Source organism: Bison bison, unplaced genomic scaffold (assembly GCF_000754665.1).
Source record: "Bison bison bison isolate TAMUID 2011002044 unplaced genomic scaffold, Bison_UMD1.0 scf7180017863606, whole genome shotgun sequence".
NCBI classification, from domain to species: Eukaryota; Metazoa; Chordata; class Mammalia; order Artiodactyla; family Bovidae; genus Bison; species Bison bison.
Genome location: NW_011494178.1, coordinates 280,060 through 306,382, shown reverse-complemented (window position 1 = coordinate 306,382; position 26,323 = coordinate 280,060). Strand labels below are relative to the sequence as shown.

The window sequence follows — 26,323 nt, the reverse complement described above, 5'->3', positions numbered from 1 at the left end:
ATACATGACCACTGGAAAAACCATAGCCTTGACTAGACGGACCTTTGTTGGCAAAGTAATGTCTCTGCTTTTGAATATGCTATCTAGGTTGGTCATAACTTTTCTTCCAAGGAGTAAGCGTCTTTTAATTTCATGGCTGTAGTCACCATCTGCAGTGATTTTGGAGCCCCCCAAAATAAAGTCTGACACTGTTTCTACTGTTTCTCCATCTATTTGATGTTGAGTTATGGCAGCAGATGCCATGATCTTAGTTTTCTGAATGTTGAGCTTTAAGCCAACTTTCTCACTCTCCTCTTTCACTTTCATCAAGAGGCTTTTTAGTTCCTCTTCACTTTCTGCCATAAGGGTGGTGTCATCCTTATGACACCACTTGAGGTTATTGATATTTCTCCCAGCAATCTTGATTCCAGCTTGTGCTTCTTCCAGCCCAGCGTTTCTCACGATGTACTCTGCATAGAAGTTAAATAAGCAGGGTGACAATATACAGCCGTGACGTACTCTTTTTCCTATTTGGAACCAGTCTGTTGTTCCATGTCCAGTTCTAACTGTTGCTTCCTGACCTGCATATAGGTTTCTCAAGAGGCAGGTCAGGTGGTCTGGTATTCCCAATGCATATCCCAACCTTATTCCACAGTGAGAAACTACAAAATATTGACATATTTTAATTCATAAAACTAAAAACATATTCATGGTAAAGGCCAACAAACAAATGAGCAAACTAAAGGTACTGTCACCAAAGTAAGACAGTCATGGAAACCTGGGGAGATGCCCCATGATACAGGTGACATGTGCTCACATTCCTCACACAGAGAGACACCTTGCAATCCAGTCAGGAAGAGATGAGCGCTGCGGCCATATAAACGGGCAGAGGCCAGAGAAGCCGTTCACATACCTCATCAATGACTGAAAGTCTGGGAGAGCTCTAGCATTCCACTGAAAACTAAAAATCTAAACTCCCGTTCTAGAGTGTAAAGGTGCAGAAATGTAGTGGTGCTCACTAGTTCTCGTGCATCACTGAAGGAAGCAGTCAGTTGTCCGCATGCCCATCAGCAGGGATCTGGTCGCACAGGTGGGTTCACCTGGAAGAGCAACACAGCTAAGATGCTCTTCATTGTTACATCATCAGTAATAGCAGAAGTTACAGTAACCCAGAGTCCACCATGATAGTACTGAGTGAACAATAGATATACTCAAGTATTGAAATAGTAGAATATTATTAATAGGATATACTAGAATATTAGGCAGCTATAAAAATGAGGAACACTTCTATGTGCTAATTGTGGAGCAATCCAGATTACATCAACTTTAAAAAACAAAGTACAGGACATTATTATATAGCTGCCACTTTTAAAAAAAAAAACGTGAGAGACTGAGAATCTTTTTATGTTTATTGTAACTACAGATTCTCTCTTTTTTAAATTTGTTCATGTGTTTTTTGGCTGTGCTGGGTCTTCGCTGCTGCGTGGACTCTTTCCTAGCTGTGGAGAGTAGGGGCTGCTGTTCGTCACAGTGCTCAGGCTGCTCTTGTCGGGGAGCGCAGGCTCCAGGGGCGCGGGCTTCAGGAGGCGTGGCCCCTGGGCTCAGCTGGTGCAGCTCCCGGGCTCACCTGTTCTGCGGCCTGTGGGACTGAACCTGTGTCTTCTGTCTTGGCAGGTGGGCTCCTCCACTGAGCCGCCGGGGAAGACCCGATGCTGCCACTTTTATATGATAAAATGGGAAAATAAGACTAAAATGCGTGTCAGATTGTATTACATAAAGAGACAATAGAAGAATCAATAAGGAACTAATAAAAATGTTTCCATCTAAGGAGCGAGGAGGAAGTAGGTGTAACAGGGATGGACAGGACATCTCAGTGTGCCTCCTTTTATATATGGTGTGGACCTTCATTTATGCAAACGTGCCATCTATTCAGAAATATCAGAACTTAAAAGACGTAATAAAAGAAAGTAAAACCCACTCTCAAGAGACAGAGCAGCCAAGAGAAGATTTAGAGATGACTCATGACAGAACCATCAGAGAGAACTTTAAAATAATGGATTAATGCCATAAAAGATCGAAGGGAAAACGTGGAGTACTCAAAGACACCAAAGGGAAATGGGCAGAGAGAGAAAGTGTAAGGAAGAGGGAGGCAGAAGCACTGCAGGGGAAACCCACGGTGTTAGAAGCAGAGTTGCTGAGCTCATCAGTAGATGCGGCACAACCACGTGATGGTCAGTGAACTTGAAGATAGTCTGCAGGAATCACCACACACACAGAAATGTAGGAAACAGAAGCAGAAAAGAGCACTCAGGAGCTGTGGGCAAACGTTAAACTGTCCAAGGAACTGAATCCCAGGAAGAAAAGAGAAGGTGAACAGTCCATGGAAGAAGCATTTGAAGATGTAACGCCCAAGAGTTCTGAAAACAGTGAAGGATGGCAAATCACAGACTGAAGAATCTAGAAAGCCTCGAGAAAGATAAGTACCCCAAACAAACCACCAAAACCCCGTCCAAATACACACATATTCAAACCACCAGAAACCGAGAATAAAGAGAAAATCTTAAAGAAAGCTGGAGAAAAATAAAGGACATTACACACAGAGGAACAAACCTTCTCACAGGGTTTTTGTCATAAACTAGTCAAGCCAGAAAACAATGAAGTGACACCTTTAAAGTATTAAAAGAAAAACCCATGAAGCCAGAATTTGAGACTTAGAGAAAGTATCTTTCAAAAATGAAGAAAAGATCAACTTTTGAGGATAAAGACAGCCACTATTAGCTATTTTTCTCCATTTTAATTACTTTTTCAAATTTCTGTAATGAATATGTAAAGTGCTTAATACTGACCACCTTTCCTTTCCAGCCCTTTGGGCAGGGAACTCGACTCAGAGGTAAAAGTAATACATACTGTCCTTTCTTCCCAACATTTTCCCTCTTCTCATCGTAGGATCTCTCGAATCCGCCCTCAAGTCAGGTCGTTCCTGACCACCCTCACAGCTGCACGCGCGTCCCCTCGGTCTACACCCAGCTGCTTCTGTGCGCTTTCTCTCCTGCTCATCCAGCCGTGACGCGTGTGTCCCCCCACAGCGCTGAGGGCAGTGCCCAGTTCATCTCCTGGCGAACCAAGGGATCTGATTGCGTAATGGATGGAGAGCTGTCACGCTCAAACAATGAAGAGTGCTGAAAGCCATCACTCTTTACATGCGAGTCGCTCTCTTTACACGTGTGGTCTTCAGATGTCTAACAGCGATGGCATGGATGATCAGCCAAACACTTAGGAGAAGTCAGACAGGACTTTCTGTTAACTAAACAGAAGCCAACGGCTGTCAAAGCCCCACCTGTCCCCAGACAATGCACTGAATAAAGAGATTAGAGCAAAAGAGGTGAATCTGTAAGATTTGAGGGCAAAATTAAACAACATTAAGCCTAATAGTAAACCTAAAGCAGCAGTGACTTATGCAACTTTCCTAAAGGTAGTAAAGATGAGTTATTCTATTAAAATCATTGCCTTCCTTGGTGTATTGTACTTAGTATATGAATTTGTTTCTTTATTCCTCCAATAAGTAAGTTTGTGCTAGGACTGGGTGTGTAAATAAGGTATCAAGTAAATAAATGATTGAAAGTACAGACTTGCCAGGGCACTAACCAGGCAAGCAAAACTAATCGGTTAATTTTCAGTGACAGGAATCATCTTTACAGACTATTAAAAAGTGAGATTTTGATGAACCAAATTGCTCTTGAAATAATTTATTGAGATAAAGATGTTTTTAAAAATCTCTTTTATTGCAAAATTTGGCAAATATATATAAAAATGTATGTTCATTCTTTAACTTTTTATTTTGTTTTGGAGTGTAGCCAATTGCCAATGTCTCGACTGTTCCAGGTACACAGCAAAGAGACTGAGCCACACATATACACGTACCCCTTCTCCCCCAAACTCCCCACCTACCCAGGCTTCCACGTAACATCGAGCAGAGTTCCTTGTGCTGCACAGTAGGTCCTTGTTGGCCGTCCATTTAAAAATATAGCAGTGTGTACACGTCCATCCCAAGGCCCCTAACTGTCTCTTCTCCCCATCCTTCCCACCGGTAACCGTAAGTTCCTTCTCTCCATCTGTGAGGCTGTCTCTGTTTTATAGACAAGTTCAAGCCTCCAATGAGAGCTCAGTTTGGCTGGCACCTTAGTGTCGATCTGCGATACTGTGAGCAGAGAACCTGGTCACTGTGGGCCAGACTGTGACCTACAGTTCTAAGGCAAGCTAACTCTTGAGTGTTGCTTTAAGCCACTGAATCTATGATTATGTGTTATGTGGTGTGTTAGTCAGGGTTCTCCAGAAACACAGTGTGTGTGTATGAGAAAGAGAAAGATAGACAGGGGTTAACTGTAAGAAATTGGCTCTCATGATTGTGCAGGCTGGCAGATTCTAATTCTGCATGGCAGGCTGGCAGGCTGGGGTCCCAGGGAAGACCTGAGGTTGTGGCTGAAGGCTGAAGGCACAATTTCTCTTCCCCAAGGAGGTCAATCTTTTTTCTTAAGACCTTCAACTGATTAGATGAGGCCCACCCATATAATGGAGGGCACTCTGCTTTCTCAGTGTCTAAAAATTTAAATATTAATCACATCTAAAATCCCTGGGCTTCCCTGATGGCTCAGTGGTAAAGAATATGATTGCCAATGCAAGAGATGTGAGTTGAATCCCTGGTCCAGGAAGATCCCCTGGAGAGGAGAATGGCTACCCACTCCAGTATTCTTGCCTGGGAAATCCCATGGGCAGAGGAACCTGGCAGGTTATGGTCCACGGGATCACAAAGAGTCCAACAGGACTGAGCTACTAAAGCATGCACATCTAAAAAATGCCTTCACAGTGCTGTCTAGACTCAGTTCAGTTCAGGTCAGTCGCTCAGTTGCATCCAACTCTTTGCAACCCCCTGGACTGCAGTACACCAGGCTTCCCTGTCCATCACCAACTCCTGAAGCTTGCTCAAACTCATATCCATCGAGTCAGTGATGCCATCCAACCATCTCATCCTCTGTCATCCCCTTCTCCTCCTGCCTTCAATCTTTCCCAGCATCAGGGTCTGTTCCGGTGAATCAGTTCTTAGCAAGAGGTGGCCAAAGTATTGGAGCTTCAGCTTCAGCACCAGTCCTTCCAATGAATATTCAGGACTGATGTCCTTTAGGATTGACTGGTTTGGCTGTCTAGACTACTGTTGACCAAATTGCTGGGTCACACAGTCAAGCCAAGTTGGTACATGAAATGAGCCAACAGACATAGCAATGGAAAACGAATATGTGAAAATATTAGCCATGGTTATCTCTGGGTGGTGGACTTCTGGCTGAATTCCATTTTCTTTTAAATATTTTCTGAATTTTTTCCAAAATTATATGTTAGTGTTAACATAAGAAAATATATTGAAAATCAGTTTTATTGTCTTCTAAGCCTCCTTGTAACCTATAAGTACTGTTTCTTCAAAAATAATACCATATTTAAAACAAATTATCCTTGTGTTGTAAAGTTACTACAGTAATAAATTTATGCTCTGTGACTTTATTAGACTTTGCAGCTTCAAGTGGAATTATAATTTTATGTGGACTTTAAAGCCATAAAATGGAGCTTATTCCCAGCAGTGCTGCCATATTTTGTGTCTCCAGGGCTCATTTTACGTGAGACATACAGTGGGAGATGCTCGGGGAGAGGCGCGTGTCCTTGGCAGGGGTCGGGGCTTGGCGTTATCACCAGGGAGCCTCTTCCTCGATGGTGCAAAAGGGGTGAGCATTTGAGGGCTGCTAGCCTGGACCCTCTCTGAAATCACTTCCAAGTCCAACACCCATCATGTGTACCTGGGGAGGAGCCTCCGCACTCCTGGACCAGACAGTGCACGGCTTTTCCTACACAGACCCCCTCCCAGGGCCAGACACTGCCCAGTACCGGGTGACTTCCGGCCACTGCAGAGTTCCCATACCGAGAGTCCTCTGTCATTTTCCTGCACATTCGGTGTCATAATTCTTCTTTTCCATCTTCTGTGTCTTTCTCTACGTCCTGATTACATTATCGCCTCCTCAGATGACAGTGTACACTCATTTCTTTTTATTATCCTGGTAGTGGTCATGCCGTAGCTCTTCAGCTAACACTGTTAGCTGACAGGGACTCCACTTATGATCTGTTTCGTGGTACAGTTACACTGTTATTTTCATTTCAGATGGAGGTGCATTTAGTGATTATCTCCAGTCACAGCAGGATGCTACATTTTACTGTCAACTGATTCCTACATTTGTATGGTGACTATTCAAGTAGATGTTAAAGTCAGCATTTATCATTAGATATGGCAATAGTGAAAAAAACCTCTTTCTCCTTAAGTAGTAATAGCATGTACCTCTTACTTTATACAGTGGTAGGTAGTCAAACATTTAACCTATAAAATCAGCAGTCAGAAAATACAATGGAGTGAGAAGAATGGAAACAAACATTTATCTGCCGCGGTGGTTTTTAATTTCTGGTACTAACGGGGAAAACACAGAACAGAGTGGCTGTTGCCAGCAGAACAGAACGTGTTCTTCACATGCTGGCCCGGGAGTTTACCTGGTTCCCTGTTGGTCTCACTCTCCAGACTTCATACTAAGTCTCTCGAGAGCGTAGAGCTCACCCCCATTTTCCTGACAGAGTTGGTGCTTAATAATGTTTAATGGATGGAACTGCTTTTAAGGAAATTTTCACTGGGGCCATTCTGTGGGGTTGGCTTCCCTGGTTGCTCAGTCTGTAAAGAGTCTGCCTGCAATGTGGGAGCCCTGGGTTCGATCCTTGGGTCAAGAAGATGCCCTGGAGAAGAAATGGCAACCCACTCCAGTATTCTTGCCTGAAGAATGCCATGGACGGAGGAGCCTGGTGGGCTACAGTCCATAGCGTCACAAAGAGTTGGACTCGACGGAGTGACTTTCACTCTCCTTCTGTGGGATAGTCAGTGGTGATTTTTAACTATAACCTTGTGTCCCAGGCGTCTCCCTTGTTATGCTAATAATTGTCTTAAAAACTATTCCTGAAGGCCAAAGAGAACCACTGAAGAAATTCAAGTCAGCTAGCAGATTCCTGTTCTAGAAAGGTTGATCCCACTGGGTGGACACCATCGGGTGTCCGTCAGGAGGCCTGGGGGAGTCACCAGGGCTGCCTTAGTGATGTTGTGTGGGTTGAGAAAACCGGCCTGGAGGCAGACGTCCTAGGGACAGAGTGGGACCCCCGGGGCTGTGACTCGGGCAGGGCTGGGGTGGCGTGCAGTGAGCGGCTGCTGTGAGGAGGGCAGGCATGGCAACGGCGCCGAGTCTGGCAGGGCAGGTGGCGCGCAGTTGCCGAGAGGGGTCGCCCCCACGGTCCCGGCGGCCGGGTGTGAGGATGCCTCTTTCTGCTTCTGCGGGGTCAGCGGGGCGGGCGGCGCCAGAGGACAGCGGGCGCCCCCAGGAGACCAGCACTGCTGCGGTACCCCGCCTTCCTGATCGGACGGCAGGGCCCACGGACGGGCAGGAGAGGCTGGGGGAGTGGCCAGGGTCTCAGCCACGTGGGGAGATGGCAGGGCTTCCTGAGGAAGGGCCGTCCCGGCCGTCCCCGTGCTGGACGGTCCAGAAGAGGCAGGGGCTGCACCCCAGCCCCCTCCCCGGGGCAGGCTGCTTCCACAGCGGCTGGTCTCACCTGTCACTCACGGACTCTCTGCGTTTTCCGTTCTCTTCAAAATCCGCGTTTTCTCACTTCCTTTTGTCGAGGGTTTGATGGAAGAGTCTCTGTATGTGGACTGAATTTTTCTTTGGTCTCCACAACCTGGAGGTATTTAGTGTTAACTGCCGTCCTTTGTGTGCAGACTCAGCCCCCAGAGCGTGCTCCGTGCACCCCGGCCGAGTACATGAGTCAGGTCTGTGCCGGCCCAGTGGCACCAGGGCAGTGTGTGTAGCTCAGTGAACAGCAGGTGCGTAGGCACCGAGGTGGTTAGCGGTGACGTACTGGTTGCCATGCTGATGGATCATCCCCTTGCTGCACCTGTGGTTACCTGTTAGCCACCAGGCTGGTTAACCCACCAGCAGTGCTGGCTGTGCCCTGTTTCTTAGGCCTCTTCTTAATGCATGCGACTGGGGGCTCAGAAGGCTGGTCACTGGAACACACACCCCCTCAGATGGGCCCCGAGAGCCCCTCCTGGAAGGGGCAGGCCTGAGGGACCCCAGCCCCTGATGCCCTGGCCTGAGGGTCCAGCCAGGCACTGGCCTGAGTGTGAGCGTCACGTCACGGATCTAGTCTGGTTCTGCTGCCCTCAGACGGGCGCCCGGGACAGGGCTGAAAAGGCAGTACGTCCTGTGACTGTGTCTCCGGGCCCAGGCCCAGGAAGGATCAGGACAGATCTAAGTGCTTCCCAGGCGGCTCAGCAGTCAAGAACCTGCCTGTTAGTGCAGGAGACTCGGGGTCAATCCCTGGGTCGGGAAGATCCCCTGGAGGAGGGCATGGCTACCCGCTCCAGTATTCTTGCCTGGAGAATCCCATGGACAGAGAAGCCTGGCGGGCTACAGTCCATGGGGTTGCAAAGAGTCAGACACGACTGAGGGGCTGAACAACCACAAAGTCAGGCTGCGTGTTCCCTCAGAGTTCTCCAGGCAGGGCACTGCCATTCACTTTGGCTGGTGAGTATTTGATGAGCTCCAGCACATGTGGTCAAACTCTAGTCTCCTTTGCAATAAGCCTTCCGCCCCTGCTGTCCCCGCCCCTGGTCTGCGCGTCCCGTTTCTGCATCTGCACCTGTGCACCCCAACATCAGGGATCCTGGGCTCATGTCCCCCATCTCAGTGCCCAAGCCATGTAGGGTAGGGCCGCCTTGGGCACAGGCCATCCGGCATGTTCCCTGGACAGAGCGCCTGAGTCCAGCAGACCCTGGTGTGCTCAGAGCTCGGCGTTTGCTTCCCAGTGTGGTCACCCCGGGGCCAGCCCCAATGCAGACACAAACCCAGTCTCCATCACCCACAGGAAGATGTCTCACAAGTGTGTTTGTTGTTGTTTGTGGATGAAATGGATAAAAATGCAGGTTCTCTGAAGGGTCCCTCAGTGGGGCACCCGCGCACGCTACCCCAGTAGACCTGTGTTCCTCTAAGTGTCGGGGGTCCAGAGACCATCTGCCACAGAAGCGCCTTGGATGTTTATTGAAGTTCAGATCTGGAGCTGACGCCACCCATGTGACTCTACCTGGGGTGTGTGGTCCAGGAACCAGCAGGGCACTGTGATGCTGGGAGCTCTGGGAAACCTTCAGTGGGTATTTTCCTGTCGTCCTGACACTAGCTTTTAATATAAACCAGCAAGTGTCAGAAATTTTAGTAAAGAGAAAGGCTCTGTGCTTGCTTAAAAACCCATCTCAGACATAGAGAAAGGAGTGGAGCCCAACTGCAACAGAAGGCCCTCGGGGGGCAGGATGAGTGCCCGAGACGGTCTTGGCTGTCCCTGAGCGCAGCCCTCACCCAGCGCGGCCCAGGGTGGCCGATGCCTCCGTGGGGTACTCTCTCCGTGCCAGGACGTGCACACTGCTGTGGCCGCTGTCTTGGTGGCCCAGCATGCACGGGCCGGCAGGGGCGGCCCTGAGTCCACACTGTCCCCTGCCTCCCTGGACTCCCACTCAACCTGGAGTGAGCAAGCAGTCTAGGCTGGCCGTCACCAGAGGGGCAGGTGGGGTGGCCACCTCACAGACTCACTCAGCCGCACACCAGGGAGGAGGGGGACGGCAACCCCCAACACCAGACTGGGGTCTCCCGGCCTCGAATCCCTGCTCTCCCCACCCTCAGCCGTCCCTCTGCAGGGATCAGAGAAGTTCTGTGACCACCTGGAGGAGGACAGCCACGTCCGCAGCCTGGAATCTCCCGTCCACAACCCACAGGGCAGGCGACCCCAGGAGCCTCTCATCCACAACCCACAGGACAGGTGACCCCGGGAGTCTCCCGTCCATGACCCGGACAGCAGGCAACTCCAGGAGTCTCCCGTCCATGACCCAGAAGGCAGGCAACACCAGGAGCCTCTCATCCATGACCTGCAGGGCAGGCTACCCCAGGAGTCTCCCGTCCACGACCCGGACAGTGGGCAACCCCAGGCGTCTCCCATCCACGACCCGCAGGGCAGGCAACTCCAGGAGCCTCCCGTCCATGACCCGCAGGGCAGGCAACCCCAGGAGCCTCCTGTCCATGACCCGCATGGCAGGCAACCCCAGGAGCCTCTCATCCATGACCCGCAGGGCCATCGACCCCAGGAGCCTCTCATTCACGACCTGCAGGGCAGGCAACCCCAGAAGCGTCTCGTCCATGACCCGCATGACAGGCGACCCCAGGAGCCTCCCGTCCACGACCCGGATGGCAGGCGACCCCAGGAACATCTCCCGATGCTCGGCTCTGACCACCTGGAGGGAGCAGCCCCGGCTCTGTGTTGGCTCAGGAACTCTCCCGCCTGGTTGCCTGAAACACCGCCTCTGGGTAAGATGATTCCTCTCGCACCTGAGGCCCAGCGCTAGACTCCCTTTGGTGCCCGCCACCACCCCTCCTGGGCACCTGCGTCTCTCACCTCTGGGAGGGAACGGAGCGCGGCCCTGTCGTGACTCGGAGGCTGAGGCTGTGAAGGCAGGTCCGCTCTGGGACACACTGCTGCTCGGCGTCGCGCTCATCTGAGCTGCTGGTTTATCACACAGCTGCGATGATGCACCGCAGGCTTTGAAAATGCGTGTGTAGCACTGAAGTAACACACGCACCCTCCGGAGGGAGCCATCTTTGTGCAGAGTCTGGATCACCTGTGCAGGGACCTTTGGGCCTAGGGTCACCTCTCAGGAAGGTGAGCACCCTGTCATGAAATGAGTGGGCCCTCATGAAATGAGGCCCCAGAGACGCACAGGGGCTTTGCAGGATGCGAGGACAATGGCTGCATTTGGTGGGAGTTGCATGACTGCTCACTCCACGGCCTCGGGGCCTCCCCCACCCAGGGAGGCCAGGGCCCCTGGACGCACCGTGAGCCGGTGACGGGGCCTCGACTGGCTTCTGAAAACCCCTCCCGAATCATCACACTTCAGTTGACAAGTGACAGAAAACTAAACATGTTTCTTTCCACACCTGATTCCTAACCCCTTGACTAGGATGTAACTTACAGACCATGCAGTTCATCCCCTTGACGTGCACAGCTCAGTGGCTTGTGGTGTATTCACAGGTCCTTGTGATCCATGTCAGGATGTGGCTTCCCACTGAGGAGCCGCCCAGCTCCTCCACCCCAACCCGACAGCCACCCCATGTGCTCTCTGTCTCCCCGGTTTGCCAGTTCCGGACGTGCCGTGGACATGCAATCCTGCAGCACGAGCCTTCATGTTGGCTTCTCCCACCCAGCGTGTCTTTAAGGTTCCTCTGCTCTGTGGCCAGCGCCAGCCTTCTCTGCTGTTACAGCTGGGTAGTACTCCATCATGTGGCTGCAGCACCGATAACTTCTCCCGCACCTCATCGACGTTTGTTTCCACTTCGGGGCTCTTATGACAAATCCTGCACACGTCTCTCCGTGGACAGTTACCTTCATCTGTCCCGTACCTGGGGGTCGAGCTGCCGGGTCTCTTGGGAATATCACGTGTGACCTTCTGGGGAGCTCTCAGACTGTTTTTAAACTGGCTGAACATCCTCTACTACTTAATACTACTCATTTTCAATGTATCCTGTATTGTGCAGTGTATATAAATATGCATGTTTGTATGAAATGTGTCCCTCATTTTAAGTTTTTCACGCTCATGTTTACAGGCCTTGCTTTAATCTCTGAGGGCTTACAGGCACATCACTTTGTAACGAGAGCAGGTTTTTTCATGATACATTTATTTCCATTGATGTTGACAGAGTGTCATAACACGGAACATAAATAATTGGAGCTTTTCCTTAATACTCATCATTCTCCCTGATGTTTTCATCTCTCTGCTCTCCTTACCGTGGAGTCTAGTTCATAATCCTGTCTGCAGTGTTGCCACTTTTTCCTCAAAATACAATTCAGAAGTTCAACTATAAGGTAGTTTGAATGGGAAAAAAAGAGGATGTTTGGAAAGACACCAGATCAGGAAACTGAATCCTACTGAAGCGTATGTGCTGCCTCTTGGAGGAGCCGGGGGCACCCTGGTGCCCTCGCAGACGCTGTCATCTGTGACGGTCCGGGTGTGGCGTCAGCTGTCGCTGGGAGAACGTGGCGTCCAGGAGGCACAGCTTCATCATCGCTCAGCGGGCTTAGAGGGCCCTGAAGCCAACAACGGACTTTTAATAGCAGAAACGACATGTGTGAGAAAACACAGGAGGGTCTCGCAGCAGGAAAGACCTCCCTCAGAGCCGCTTTCGTGAAGCTGGTCCCTGCCAGCCCCCCCGTGCACACACCCCTGGCTGACACCCCCGGGCTGACAACCCTGGGAATGAGGAGGGGCGGCCAGGCTTCCGGTAGCGTGGATCTGCTCCGTGACAGGGGCCTTCACCCCGGGAACAGAGGCTGCATCTCATCGGCGGAGTGTGGGTGGTGAGCCCTTTCCCTGCTCCGGGGGGTCTGAGAAGGCACACAGGTGAGGTGCGTGGTGCTGCGGGGGGAGTCAGCCTCTGCCTCTCAGCAGTGAGGTCTCTAAACAAACAACCACTGAAGAACTGGGGCGGGTGAGCCAAGCAGAGGACAGAGGCCACGTCTGAACCCAGCGTGACCACAGGGCGCACCGGGCGGGAGCCCTGCAGAGCCAGCCCTGCCGCAGAGCATGGCCACAGCCTCCGCAGCGCGTCCCTGCTGTTCGTCTGTTAGGACGCGCGTCTGTGAATTCACTGTGTCTGCAGGGCGTGTGCGTGGATGCACACAGCCTGGCTGCCTGAGGACTGCAGGCACTGCTCCCCGTAATCGGACCAACACAAACGGAGAGAGAAGCTTTGATGGAGACTGCAGTGTTGCCACGGTGTTAATTCTCCCCAGATCGGGGTGTCGATTCAGGGCAGCCTCTGTTTTTAGAGAAACTGCCAGGAAGAAAACGCTGAGGATCTTAGAAGAGCGCAGTCTCGACAGAGAAGAGCCAAGTTGGGCCGGCCATTCCGGCCACTTCTCTCCCAGCCTGGGCCCAGCGTCCCTGCAGGGGTCCCTGCTGCCTCTCAGGAGAGCGGTGTTTAGAAACCAAGGCCCAGCCCCAGGTGTGCTCACTGCCGGTTCCCTTAGCAGCAGAGAGAGCTAGCACACGCGCATACCTACAGTCATTTATTTTGTTTATCCACTGGCATGTGTACGATGCTAAACATGGATTCATACCCACATCTCTAACTATAACCTAGTACGGCATGGTTCATTCTAGCTTTCCCCCACCCCTTGAGTATCTGTATAAGATACGTTTAAATTTCCTTTGAGACCTTCTGTCTGAGCCAATCTGGAAGACTATCGTTTAACTTTCACATATTTGGGAATTTTCCAGAAATTCTTCTGTTACTGATTTCTAGTTTTATTTATTTTGGTCCAAGAACATACTTTGTATGATTTCTGTTCTTTCAAATGTGTTAAGGTTTGTTCTGTGGTCCAGAATACAGTCTGTCTTGGTGAATGCCCACTTGACACTCACCCGAGGAAAATGTGGATGATGCTGTGTTTTTGGAGGCTGTCTGCTCTTAAAACAGGGATATTGGTGTCAGAATAGACCAGGGTTGTTTTAGCCTCAGCACTGCTGATATTTGGGGCCAGAAAATTCTTTTTGGTTGACAGGTGGCTGTGTACTATAGAATTTTAGTAGCATCTCTGGTCTCTACTCACCAGGCTCCCATCCCCAAGCTGTGACAACTAAATATTTCCAAGTGTCTCCAGTTGTCCCTTGGGGGTGAAACCTCTCAGGTTAAGGAAAACTCAAATAGAATAAACTGATGTGACTGAAGAGTGACTGTCACCGTCAACACTTAAAAAGTCTGCTCGTCAAAACACTCCCAACAGGAAGGGGACAAGGCAAGCCACAAAGTGAAGGAAAATACTTGAATGAATATCTGACAAAGGATTTGAGTACAGAACATGTAAAGAACTCCTACAAAACAAAACCAGAAATAACCTGGTTAAAAATGCGGGGGTAGGTGGAAAGTCTTTTCACGAAAGAAGATGTACAGATGACCAGTCATCCCGTTGTTACTCATCCAGGAGGAGACACCACTTCACTTTCAGTCAAGGGCTCAGCTTGAGCAGCACACTGTGAGGGGTGTGTGTGTGTATGGGGCAGGGGGTGGTCACAGAGGAGGAGGTCACCCAGAGCCGTCACCTGCACAGCTCGCAGACACATCTGTCTCGTCTGTAGCAACCAGTGGCGTTTGTTTTTCTGTTCTGTGATTTCTATTTCAGAAAAAAAAAAAAAAAAAAACACTATGCTTTATGATGACTTCACCTAGGTTTGCTCTTTTCTAAAAAAATTCAACTTTTGAATGTTTTGTTCAGACAGAATCTCACGTGGAAAGGTGGGGGCCGCATCTGAGCACCCCTGACCCCATCAGCCCCCCGGGTGTGCCCTGAGACTCCTCTACCAAACTCCACAGACGAACCTGGGCCGCACGTCCCGCCCCCCGCCCAGGCCTCCTGAGGGTGGACCGAGCACAGTGCAGTGGGCAGTGACAGGGGCTCTGCGTGCGCCCCCCACTCCTGCACACCCTCTGAGCGCCCGTCTCCGCCGTGAAGGGCTGGCAGTGCTTTCCTGTGCTTGTGGCATCAAGTCCAGACTCCAGAGGGGGCTGCACAGTCCCCACTGGTCTTTTCCGGAAGCTTCTCCACAGCCCACGTCTCCCCACAGCCCCCGCTGTCCACCGCTGTGCACTGGGACCGTCGGTGATCCCGTCCACGTTCCGACCCTGTAGGCCCAAGTGTGCGTCTGTGGTAGTAGTGCCAGATTTAAGAAGGACAAGCGGTGACGTCTGCCTTCCAGCTGGACGGCGCGTTCCGTTAGCCTCAGGGACACGTTTGGGACGATTGGGAACATGCTGCTAGTGAGGATTACTCGCTGCTCCTCTGAACTCCACGTGTAACTGGGTGCCCCGTGTTTCTGTCTGGCATCATCCCTCCATCGTTGCTGGCATCAGCGCCTGGCAGCATTCCGGGCACCTGCTGGAGAAAGTCTGCAGAATTTACCAGAAGGCACACAGGCCTCTCCCCGCAGCGCTGCTGGTTAGAGGAGGAACGCCGTGAGGAGCAGACCCAGAGCAGCAGGTCCAGCAGCCTGGGACGCACGAGGGGGAAAGCAGGGTGGGCGGGCAGCTCAGCCCCAAAGCCCGCAACGCCGCCCCTCGTCTCGGTCTCCAGCCCAGGGCCCTCCCGCCTTCCAGTCACACGGGGAACCGATTCTAAGCCTGACGCCGGCTCTCTGTCATCCTCGGGAGGCTCCTCAGGGCTGGGGGGGTTTCAGCCATCCCCAGAGAGAAGGTCCCCGGGGAGGGCCCTCTGGTGTCACTTCTAGGGTCTGAGCACCCAGCCCTGGATGGGGTGAACATGAGCACACGTTCTCCTGTGACTGCAGTTAAAGCTTAGTCTGAATATTTCCATATTTACACACTCAGTCTAATTATGGAAATAACCTGAAAAAGCACTTTCCCAACAGCCCCCAGGTCTGTGACCTGTGGGGCTCCATGGCCTACCAAGTGTGTTGGAGGATGCTAAGCCACCATAATCAAGTGCGGATGAAGTTGGGGACCAGACCTTTGCAACCTCTGCTCCTCTGACTCAGCTGCCCAGATCTTGGGGCAAAAAGCATCAGTTTTGGAGCCAGGCTGCCTGGGCCCGGAGTCTAGCTCTGCGTTCGCTTTGTGGGCGCCTGGGTGAGGTGGCTCCCCATTTGCAGTGAGGCCCAAGCATGTGGGGTCCCTGCGAGGACTGACGGGCTGGTACAGGGTGCTTCCAGGGGGCAGCATAACAGTACGTCATGGATGTTCGATGTCTGGAGTCTGTGTGTGAAAGAAAACCTGAGGTTAGCTTCCTGTAGTGGCAGCTCGTCTCTCAGTGGCTGCCCAGGGCTGGAATAAAGAGGTGGTCGTGAGTTAGAAGACACATCTGAACGTAGAATCACAAATACAGACTCCTGTCTGGATGCCACTCAGCCATAGTTCTGAGTCACCCCACTCACAGTGCCAGGCTCTGGGCTGGAAATCTGGATACAGAGATAAAGAAGACAGAGCCCTGCTTTTACAGATGCTGAGAACTTAAATGTGAGAATGTTGAATCAGCAAAGAGCGGTGTTAATCAGAAGGGAAAGCTCTTCAATTGGAAGTAAGATAAAAGTGCTAACTGGTAGAAACTGGAGTGTGCAGACCCCCGTCCAGACCCGGGCCCGAGCAGCGTGGGTGACAAGGAGTCCGGCAGAAACCTGGACTCTTTACGAGCCAAGGTCAGGGCAGCCCCAGGCCCATTTCTCTCCCATTTCCTTTCCTTTTCTCTTCTCTTCTCTTTTGGTCTGTTTTAAGTGGAAAGAAGGGATGTAAGAGCTGGAATGTTATATACCTAGTCTTAAAACAAAGTTATCATTATAATAATTTGTAAATTGTATTCTATTAGTATCTAAAAATACATGCTATTAACTTTACCTGAAATAATGACCTTAAAATAAATGAGCTTCCTTAATCTGAACTTAACATCAAGCCAGTTTTCCCTCTGCTGCCCTATTTCCAAAGAAGTAAATCACCGTGAAATCAATTTACATCAAGGGCTTACTTTAAAAATCAGGGAACATACTGTGGTCAAGACATGGAGTCAGAATTAGCAACCTAATTTTTATACACAGGCCTGTGCAATTATCCTAGTTATCTGTCTCATTGTGATCCACAGTAGGAAAGAAGAATAAATCCATTATTGTTGTTCACATTTTTCCAGCTTGGGGGTCAAATAAAATACAGTGTGTCTTGATTGTGGAAAGACTCACCAAACCTGAAAGGAGCTCAATTTAGCCAGAAACGTCAACCCAGCTGAACCCTCTCTCTGCCAGACATCCTCAGGGTTTGCCCTATGCTTTCAAGATTTTGCAAAAAACAAGGAGGGGGATGGACTAGAGGAAATTGATTTTTAAGGCTGTTTGGAAGGAAATGACCATTATGATGATAATATGGATTTGAGTTTTCAGTCTGCTCTCTGCTTCTATTGCATAATCTGGACAACTTCACATAAGTTAAAATGGCTGGCAAACCTTTGATTTTTTCTTCTTCTAATTTTCTGAGTGTGTAAAGTTGCCAAAAGCTACCCTGACCTTTATGAGACTCTCGTGGACTTCTGAGCCCAGTTTGCTCTGAGGCTGTGTGAGTTATCCAAGCTTTCAGGGTTAGGTTTCCCTCTTCGTGGAATGATCCAGATTTCACTACCTGATGATAAAAAGTCAGGTTTTGAAGCAAGTCTGTAAGTAGTCTGCCCCATTGGTGCTGATGAACCCACATCCATGAGCTCGTCTGTCAGGAATGTTACCACGAGCCCTAGAGGCCCACCTCGCGATAGGGTTTGATAGCAGCCCCAGGCACTGCCACACATGGTCCCTGCAGCGATGCTCACGAGGCCTCTGTCTTCTCTCTTTCTCTCCTGTAGCCAGAGCTACCTGCAAGCTGCCAGCGACGGGCCTGCCAGCCACGGGCTGGACCCCTCTGCCAACTACAACTCCCCGAAGTTCCGCTCCCGGAACCAGAGCTACATGCGTGCCGTCAGCACCCTCAGCCAGGCCAGCTGCGTGAGCCAGGTGGGGCCCCCCTCCCGGTCAGCCCCCTGCTGCAGACTCAGGCCTGAGCCAGGTGGGGCCCCTCTCCTCCTGGTCAGCCCCTGCTGTAGACTCAGGCCTGAACCAGGTAGGGTCCCTCCCCTCCTGGTCAGCCCCCTGATGCAGAGTCTCAGCCAGGAGTGCTCCTGTGCCATCATTGCACTAGGGAGCTCCGTGGGCGTGACGGGGCCTTTGTGACCAGTCATTCTCACTCCCAGCCCCTCTGAGCAGGGCTGACGGGAGCGTCCACCACGTTCCCCTGCCGCGCCCCCCACACGGAGCAGCCTCCTTCCCTGGGCCAGGCCCCCCATGCGGAGGGTCTGAGCCCCACCCAACGGGACACACAGGGCCCCATAGCACCAACCCCCTGAGGTCGCTGGTGTTTCCATGGACAGACTGTCCCCGCAGCTGCAGGCGAGCCATCAGGTCATGCCCTGTGTTGTTCTCTGAGGACACAGGTGATCCAGACCACCCCTGGCTCTGCCGCCTGAGGGAGGGGGCCCTGCAGGAGGGGACCCACAGAGGGGCGCTCGGGAACCTCTCCCCGCCCCTCACACCCTCGCCACCACTGTGCTCACACCCAGCCTGGCTGCCGATGTTTCTGGACCCAGCGCCGCTGGGCGTGAGGGAGCCACAGTGGGACAGCTGTCTGGACAGGTGGGCTCTGGGCGCAGTGGCTCAGCTGCTCCCTGGGCGGGAGGGCGAGCCGGCCCAGAGACTGAGGGCAGGAGGGGCTCCCATCTGGTCTCTGCTCGCCTTCCTGCGGTGGCTGCCTTGCTGAGGCCCCTGTGGCCACATCCTGGTTCCTGCGAGTCTCTGTGTGCTTCATCCATGCACCGTCCAGATCGCTCTGACAGCTGCTCAGTTTGCCCAGGAACCCAGGCGCTTTGCTGGGTGTGCAGGGGTGGGGGGGGTCGTCAGGAGACCGCAGGGCAGGGGGCACCCCACTGCCCCCGCAGGAGCAGCATCCACCTTCCCCCACGGCCGAGCCTGCCACCCGCTCCTCCTGCCTTCTCGTTGTCTTCACAAAGCAGTGTCAGTCTGAGTGTAGCTTCTTTCTGTCATGCATCCTTTCTCTTTTCACTGTGGTAAAATATACCTAAAATCCACAACATGTACCATCTTAACCGTCTTGCAGTGTACATCCTGTGGCGTTTGGCACGTCGCATTGTTGGGCAGCCACCCCCACCGTCATCTCCAGAACGCTCTCATCTTCCTAAACTGAAGCTGTGCCCATGCAGCGCTGGCCCCCCGCCCCCCATCCCCTCTCTGTCTCCTCCCCGGGACCTCACAGGAGTGACTCTCACAGCGCTTGCCCTCCGTGTCTGCCCTGCTTCGCTTTCCTCCGTTGGGTGCCTGTGTCAGAACGTGCTTCTCCTCTGTAAGGCTGAGCAGCACGCCGTGTGGATGGCCCGCACTGTGCCCACCGTCTGTCAGCAGACACTGTGTTGCTTCCGCCTTGGCTGCTGTGAGCGACACTGTGTGGACACAGTGTGCAAGCGACTGTGTGGACACAGTGTGCGAGCGTCTGTCGGTGTCTCTGCTTCCGGTTCTCACGCTGCACGCCCTGTTCCTGCGGGTGCAGCTGTGGTCTCCCGAGGAAGCTCCGTGCCAGTTCCCGCAGCGGCTGCCCCGCTTTCCAGCGCCAGCAGCTGCGTCCAGGGTCCTGCCCCCCGCCCACAGCCACCGCCTCACTCTGCAAGCGCCACCATCCTGACCTGGGAAACCCGCCCTCAGCGTGTATCGGGCTCTCTGCCACTAGGAGCCACGTTCCTCACCATCTTCTGATTTTCTCTTCTCTGGTATCTCGAAGCCCACGTCCTCCAGAAGCAGTTTAAGTGCTTTCCTGCTCTTGCAGTTGACTAGAGAAGCCAGCACTTCAGCCCACACTGATTATGTGCCCCTCTGACTTTGCAACCTCCCGAGACACCCCGTGTCAGGCTGAACTGCAGTTTGAGTCGCAGAGTAAAATGCCCACTTTTCCAAATCTCCCTCGAGCTAGTCAGAGAAAAGGCCATTTTAGTTCCAGTCTAGACCAGCTGAGGTCCTTCTCAACTGCTTATTTGTTTCGGGGAAAAGTCCCCCTCATTTGAAGGGCCTCGCTGGTCAGCTTTGTGGCTGAAAGCACTGGCCGAGCGGTCCTCACTGAACGCCCATCCCTGAGTGTCAGAAGGTACCCGTGAGGGTGATGGCACCTCTTCCAGAAGGAGAAAGGCCCTGGGCCTGTGGGTTTGCAGCAAGGGGGAACCTACCAAGACCCCGTGTCGGAACTGGCGGGCGCGGGCGACCCCACACGGTTTCTGGCCTCTTTAGGTTGTCTGACCTGGGTCTGTGACGTAAATGACATGAAACAGTCTGAGACTTTCTGATACAGTTCCACATGAGGGAAAACCTGGGTCGGAAGGAGTCTGTACTCCAGGAAACGGCATACTTCGAGCCAGAGTGAGAGTGTTTGGGATGCATTTCCCTCCATGGGCACCAAGGTGACTGTGCTGGGGTGTCGGCATCTGTCTTTGCCCGAACTCGTCTGCCACTTTCCAGCATCAGACACCCTGAAACCTCTCGCGTGGTGCAATCGCCCGGGGGTCTTTCTCTGGTCATTTCTGCCTGAACAAACTCAGTGTCCCCTCACTCTGGGCTCTGGGTCAGCAGTCCTACCTTTAAGACCCCGTCAGCAACTTCCTCCCGGGCCATGCTCACTGGGATTTGTCCAGTGAAGGGAGCGCTTGTGAATAATCTCAAGTGTTAATAGAAGCAGGGAGCCAGGGAAGCATCCCAGGTAAGTGCAGAGACCCAGGCCCAGGTCTGTGATTAGAGGTGGGCAGAAGCTGTCTTCTCTGATGAAGGGCAAATCCAATTCTTTACCTGCTTTTACTCTGTGAACAGTTAGAGGAAAAGGATTGATCTGGTATTTAGAACAATACTTTTTAAAATTTACCTGTCAATGTAGCAGGAGTGTTCAGCAAGTTGTGGGTCATGTTCCAGGGGTAGAGTGAGTGACTCAGCTGGGCGCTGGGCTGCGACTGTACCCAGCCATGGCCTCTGTGAGTACACTGCCCGCAGGCGTGGCTGGGGTGCAGGGGGCAGGCAGGGTTCCTAGGGCAGAGGCCCCCTGCACGGGGGTGGTGGGGAGACCAACCTAGGTTTCCGGGCCCCTCCATGAGCCCTAAGCATGGACCCAGCAGGTCACCCAGGAGAATTGTCTTGGCCTCTGCCTGAGCCCCAGTTCCATGCAGAACTCTGGCCCTCCACGTAAGCGTCTCCACGGGCATCTCCTGACCGGCTTCCGTGTTAACACGAGGTGCCCTGGGAGGCGGGGTTTGGGGAGGAGCCAGCTGTCCAGGTCCCCCACGAACCGGGCCTGGGAGCAGCTGCAGCTCACGGGCCCAGCCCAGAATCTTCGTTCCTACAATCCCCACTCCCCCCACCCCCGCCCCAGGCTCTTCAGCCTGCTCTGTGTCCCGCTACCGAGTTTCTGTATAAACTCCTAGACATGGCTCCTGGGAGGCCCCAGAAACCTCAGGAAACCGCATTCCGCGAGGACAGCACACGGAGGCCCTCCGCTCACCCGCAGTCAGGCCCCTGGAGCGCGGCCCTCAGGACCCGCGCTCTCCAAGGCCCAGTCACGTTTCGTAACACAGGGTCCCAGGGTGACTCTCTACCCAGAAATGAAATGTCAGGCTTGAGAATAACGACTTTACCTGCTGAACCGCCAAACTCAGGGCGGACACTACCAGCCCACGCTGAAGGAGGGGAGGGACCCAATGGAGTGTGGGCGGCGCACCTGCATTGTGAGAGACCGAGGCACCTCCAGGACACGGGCTGCGGCTGCCTCCAGGGACGCAGGGGCAAGCTCGTGGCCGAGCAGGCGTCCGTGTCCTCAGCCCAGGGCACTGGGCTGAGCGGAAGCAGAGACAGCCGCACCCATGGGTCTTTGTGAGCACAGCGTCCATACCTGGCTTGTCTAAGCTGGAAACAGCCTGGGCCGTGAAAACGGAAAAAGAAGGATGACGAATACTTTGCACAGTGTGCTAACCTTTAACCTCGCTGTTCCTCTTGACCTCAATGGTAACTGCCAGTCGCACTTTAAAGCTCTGCCTCGGGGTCTCTAGACTTTCCAGGGCACAGTGGGAATTGGTGGGTTTTCTCAGCGTTCCCCGAGCTTAATGGCTCCCATTAATTAAGCTGTGCATGGCAGGCGGTGAGTGCCTGCGGGTGAGCTCTGAGCGCTTCTCCGCTGGCGAGTGGCTGTGGCGCCTGGCCGAGCCGAGCCGTCAGCTGCGCTGTCGTTCTTCCAGATGAGCGAGGCCGAGGTCAACGGGCAGTTCGAGTCGGTGTGTGAGTCGGTCTTCAGCGAAGTGGAGTCTCAGGCCATGGACGCACTGGACCTCCCGGGATGCTTCCGGACACGCAGCCACAGCTACCTGCGCGCCATTCAAGCGGGCTACTCCCAGGACGATGAGTGCGTGCCCCTGACCATCCCCGCTGATGCCGCCTCCACCATCCGGCCCACAGGTAAGGGACGCCCTCTGACCCATCCCCCAAACGGACAGGTGTGGGGCACCTCCATCCTCACGGACTGGGGTGGGTTCTCTCCAAACATCTGGAAATTTTCCAGCTTACGTTGGTGACACAGTGCTGTTTGCAGTGATGTTTTGAAATGTTTCTTTCCTGGATTACTTTTCTTTTTCTTAGGATGAAATCTATCGATTGTCAAGGTTCCTTATAACAGTCAAGTAGAGTTTTCGTAAAGTTTTGTATATGAAAAACATTGATGTTTGGGAGGTGATTGTTTTAGATACCGAAGTTGAATAGACAGCAGTAAAAGCTCAGCTGATGTGCAGTGACGTGGGGTCCTCACCGCAGGCCCAGCCCGAGTCTGCACGGGCAGATCCGTCAACACGATGCCTGCCGCAGAGCAGACCGTTGGTGGAACTGAAGGTCACAGTCTCCTTCAGTTCTTGGGGAAAGCCAAGATAAATTTGATAATTTATCACCTAAGCTAAGCATCACTGTCTAATGTTTCTGTGCACTGTGCTGGTTTATGCAGCACCGTGAGTAAACACGGCCCGGAGAAGCCCACGAAGCAGCCAGCGATCAGAGTCCCAGAGCGCCGTGATGGGAAGAGCGTGGGATTTGGACGCCTCGGGGCTGGGGCGGGGATGATCCTGAGGAGGACTGGAGAGAAGAGGCCCCAGTTATTGACGGCTCCTGGGAGCCAGGGCGGGAGCAGGCCGTGTCACACGCCACCCGCCCGCGACAGAGCTGCGCGTGTTTGAAGCCAGGACAGCTGGCAGGACGTGGGGCGAGGAGCGGAGCTAGGTGTCGCGGGGATCTGGCAGGACGTGGGGCGATGACCGGAGCTAGGTGTCGGGGGATCCTGCGGCTGCCTGGAACCTGCCCTGTCACTCATGGAGCCTGCAGGCGGGAGAGGGCTCACCAGAGTCAGACCTGCGCCGCCGCCTCTGGGATCGCGGGCGGGTCAGCCTCGCAGTCTCCTGCTCCTCGGTGTCCAACTCAGGCAGAAGCTCTGAGCACATGACCGGGTCCGCCCAAGGGTTAGGGAGCTCGGAGTGCCATGGGGCCTCTGGTCTTTTCCAGCTGCCTGTGGCCCTGAGCAGAGGCCGTGATGCCCCCATGCTCCCGAGCCCAGGGGTCAGGGTGGGCGCCGTTCTGGGAGCCGTGCCCTGCAGGAACCAGGCCCCACTCCACACAGGGCTGCAGATGCTGAGGACGTTGGGGGCCCGTGGGGCCCAGCCCCAGCTTCCCCCGGAAGCACCCCGTGTCTGTGACATCAGGGACCAGCCCTCACGCTCTGCCCTTGTGGGGAAAAGTGTGGAAAGTGAACTAATTAGAAACTTAAGGAAGTTTCTATCTTACTTACTTACTTATCTTATTTACCTTACTATCATTGCAGATTTTAAAAATATGCTGTAAGAGATAATTACTGATAGGTTCACCAATATTCGTTGAGTGTCTCCTACAAGCAAACAATTAAGCACACTCTTGGTCTTCAGAAATGCTCTGAAACGATAATCACCTGGTGGAAAATGACTTTCTTGTTTATAGAGCTGTCACTCCAGAGGAATAAATATAAAACAGATTTCACAGACATAAGAACCAGTGCAGAACTCAAACTAAAATTCTGATTTATGTACATATCATTTTACCAAGTATTACCAATACATCTTGGTATTCCCAACATGTATCTACCAAATGTATTAACAAAAGAAAAAAAACGCTTCTCTTCAAAATTTCTCCTGAACATTGGCCTAGTTATAGAGTCAGAATTCTTCCAGAAAACAGTGGGGGAAGCAGAGGCAGGCATGCCTTCCAAAGTTAGGGAGTGGTCTGGGGAATAAGAGATGAGATGGATAACATCAGGAAAAATAGCAAGTTGCCTTGAAATAATTGATTTATAGAATTATAAGCTACCTTTTTTAACGGTGCAGACGGATCCTTAATTCCTCCCTTCCCCTCTTTTACTCTAAGCATTAGAAATTGAATATTTGTACATTTTTCTCTCCTAAATAGAATAGTGATGGCCTACAGCAACAGAATACTTAATAGGATTGTGAAACATACCAAAGAAATGAGACGCCCCTGTCTGGAGGTGAGGCAAAAACGGGGTTTCCATGATTTTATGTTGAAATACTATTTGGAAGATCATGCATTTAATAACTATGCTTCGTTGATGTGTGTGTGTGTGTAGAGAGAGAGAGATTATTTTGACAAGTGCATTTTCTTTTATACTCCTAAAATTAGCTTTTGAAAATAATTCCCCAAAAAGTTATTCAAAAACATTCCCAGTGATTATTTTGAACAATAAGATGTACTTAAATGTCTTTTTAAGCCTGAAACATAAAAGTCGGCGTCCATTGGTTGCGTCACCTGTATAAACGCAAATGTGTAATGTTGATGTTCATCTAACAGTAATTAAACTCCAAGCGTGTGCACGAAAGGGCCATTAGCAGTTTCGGAACGTGTATCAGGCGCTCCGTTCTCAGCGCTCACAGGCTGATGCTGCCACTGAGCGTTTCTCTCGTCTGGGGCTTGAGTTCACCTGTGATTTCCCTCCACCCTTTAAGATGGGTGACGATGCAGCTGAAACAGAGACTTGTCATCTGATCTCCAGGGACCTGAAACAGGACCAGACTCCACCACTGGGCGCTGGGACCCATGGCCGGCACGACTCTCCAACCCACTGCTTCCCTCATCACCAAACACCCCACGTATTGATTAGAGTCCTCTCACTAAATGAAGTGGTTTTGAAAACATCTACTTTCATTTCACACATGGCTTCTTTCTCATCTGTGAAGTGATTTATCAGATAGATTTACTTGTCTAAATATGCATTTCACCCGATTCTTCTAGGGAGGGAAGGTTATTGATATCGTGGAGGAAAACAGTGTAAAATTAGATGATAATGATTTTTCTCTGGGTCAGAAGTTTTCTCAGCGTACGTCAGCACTGATTCCAGGAGGTATTACCACGGAGGGAAAATCCATACCAGGCATGATGGAGGAAACAGCTGTAAACCTTTTTCTATCTGGTGGCTTGTATTTCTGCAGTAACTTGCCTCTCAAGCGTTCCTGTGATCTCGTTTCCAAGATGCCTCCTGCGTGTGGAGTTTGGCATCTTCCTGGGCTCTGGCCGCATGACCTCCCCGCTCCCCACAGCACCTCCCCTGACTCCTGCCCTCTGGCCTTCCGCCAGCCAGGACCCTGGTAATCCCGTCAGGCCATCATGATGGTGGGCATGGTCAGTCACTGCAGGAAAGAATTGTTTAAGAACTGTGGATACGTGAGCCAGTCAGACTTAGCACTTAGCATCGTAAACCCTAAATAATCAATGATTAAATAAATGAATTCACGCATGTGTAAATAGGTGGAAGAATGCATCACTCGGCTAGATCCCAGGGTGCAAGTGCTGTGGGGCTGACCGATCGGCCCCCGGCAGCCCACCCCCGCCGTGTCACCTTGTGGCTGCGCCCCCGGCCTGCTCACGTGCTGAGCACACTGACGGCCCTCCGTGCCCTTCTCGCTGGCCCCCCCTGCCTCCTGCCCCACTGCTGCATCACCCCTCCTCGCAGTCTCTCACTTCACGTGCTGTTGCTGATCCCAGAATTTGCTTTTCAGATATTTTTTTGCCTAATTCTGAGCTATGCTTTTGTTATCAACTCAGGGATCATTTTTTCCAGGAAGCCTTCACTGATTTGCTCTTCATCTAACTAGTGTAGGAGCCAACACAAATGCCTTCCCTCCCACCCCCAATCAGATGAGTTCCAGCTAAAGTACACACTTATTAAAACAGAGAAATCCTAATTTTCATTTATTTCTAAAATGTACTCCCCTTTTAAATATATAGACATATCAGATGCCACAACATGTAGCCTACTGTGCATGTATATGTGGTAAGTTGCTTCAGTCGTATCTAATGGACTCTTTGAGACCCCGTGTACTGTAGCCCACCAGGCTTCTCTGTCCATGCAGTTCTCTGGGCATGAATACTAGAGTGAGTTTCCATGCCCTCCTCCAGGGGATCTTTCTGACCCGGGGATTGAACCCGCCACCCTTAAGTCTCCTGCATTGGCGGGCTGGCTCTTATTTACCTCTAGTGCCACCTGCA

The 26,323-nt window shown here is 52.0% G+C and overlaps 1 protein-coding gene across 1 annotated transcript in view; it reads left to right on the top strand.

The window, feature by feature from the left end:
* DLGAP2 (discs, large (Drosophila) homolog-associated protein 2) overlaps window positions 1-26,323 on the top strand; it is a 121,266-nt gene that overhangs the window by 43,507 nt on the left and 51,436 nt on the right. The window contains exons 4-5 of the mRNA XM_010833414.1: window positions 17,530-17,677; window positions 21,994-22,210. Of these exons, the coding sequence (XP_010831716.1) occupies window positions 17,530-17,677; window positions 21,994-22,210 (365 nt within the window). The remainder of the gene's footprint in view (window positions 1-17,529; window positions 17,678-21,993; window positions 22,211-26,323) is intronic.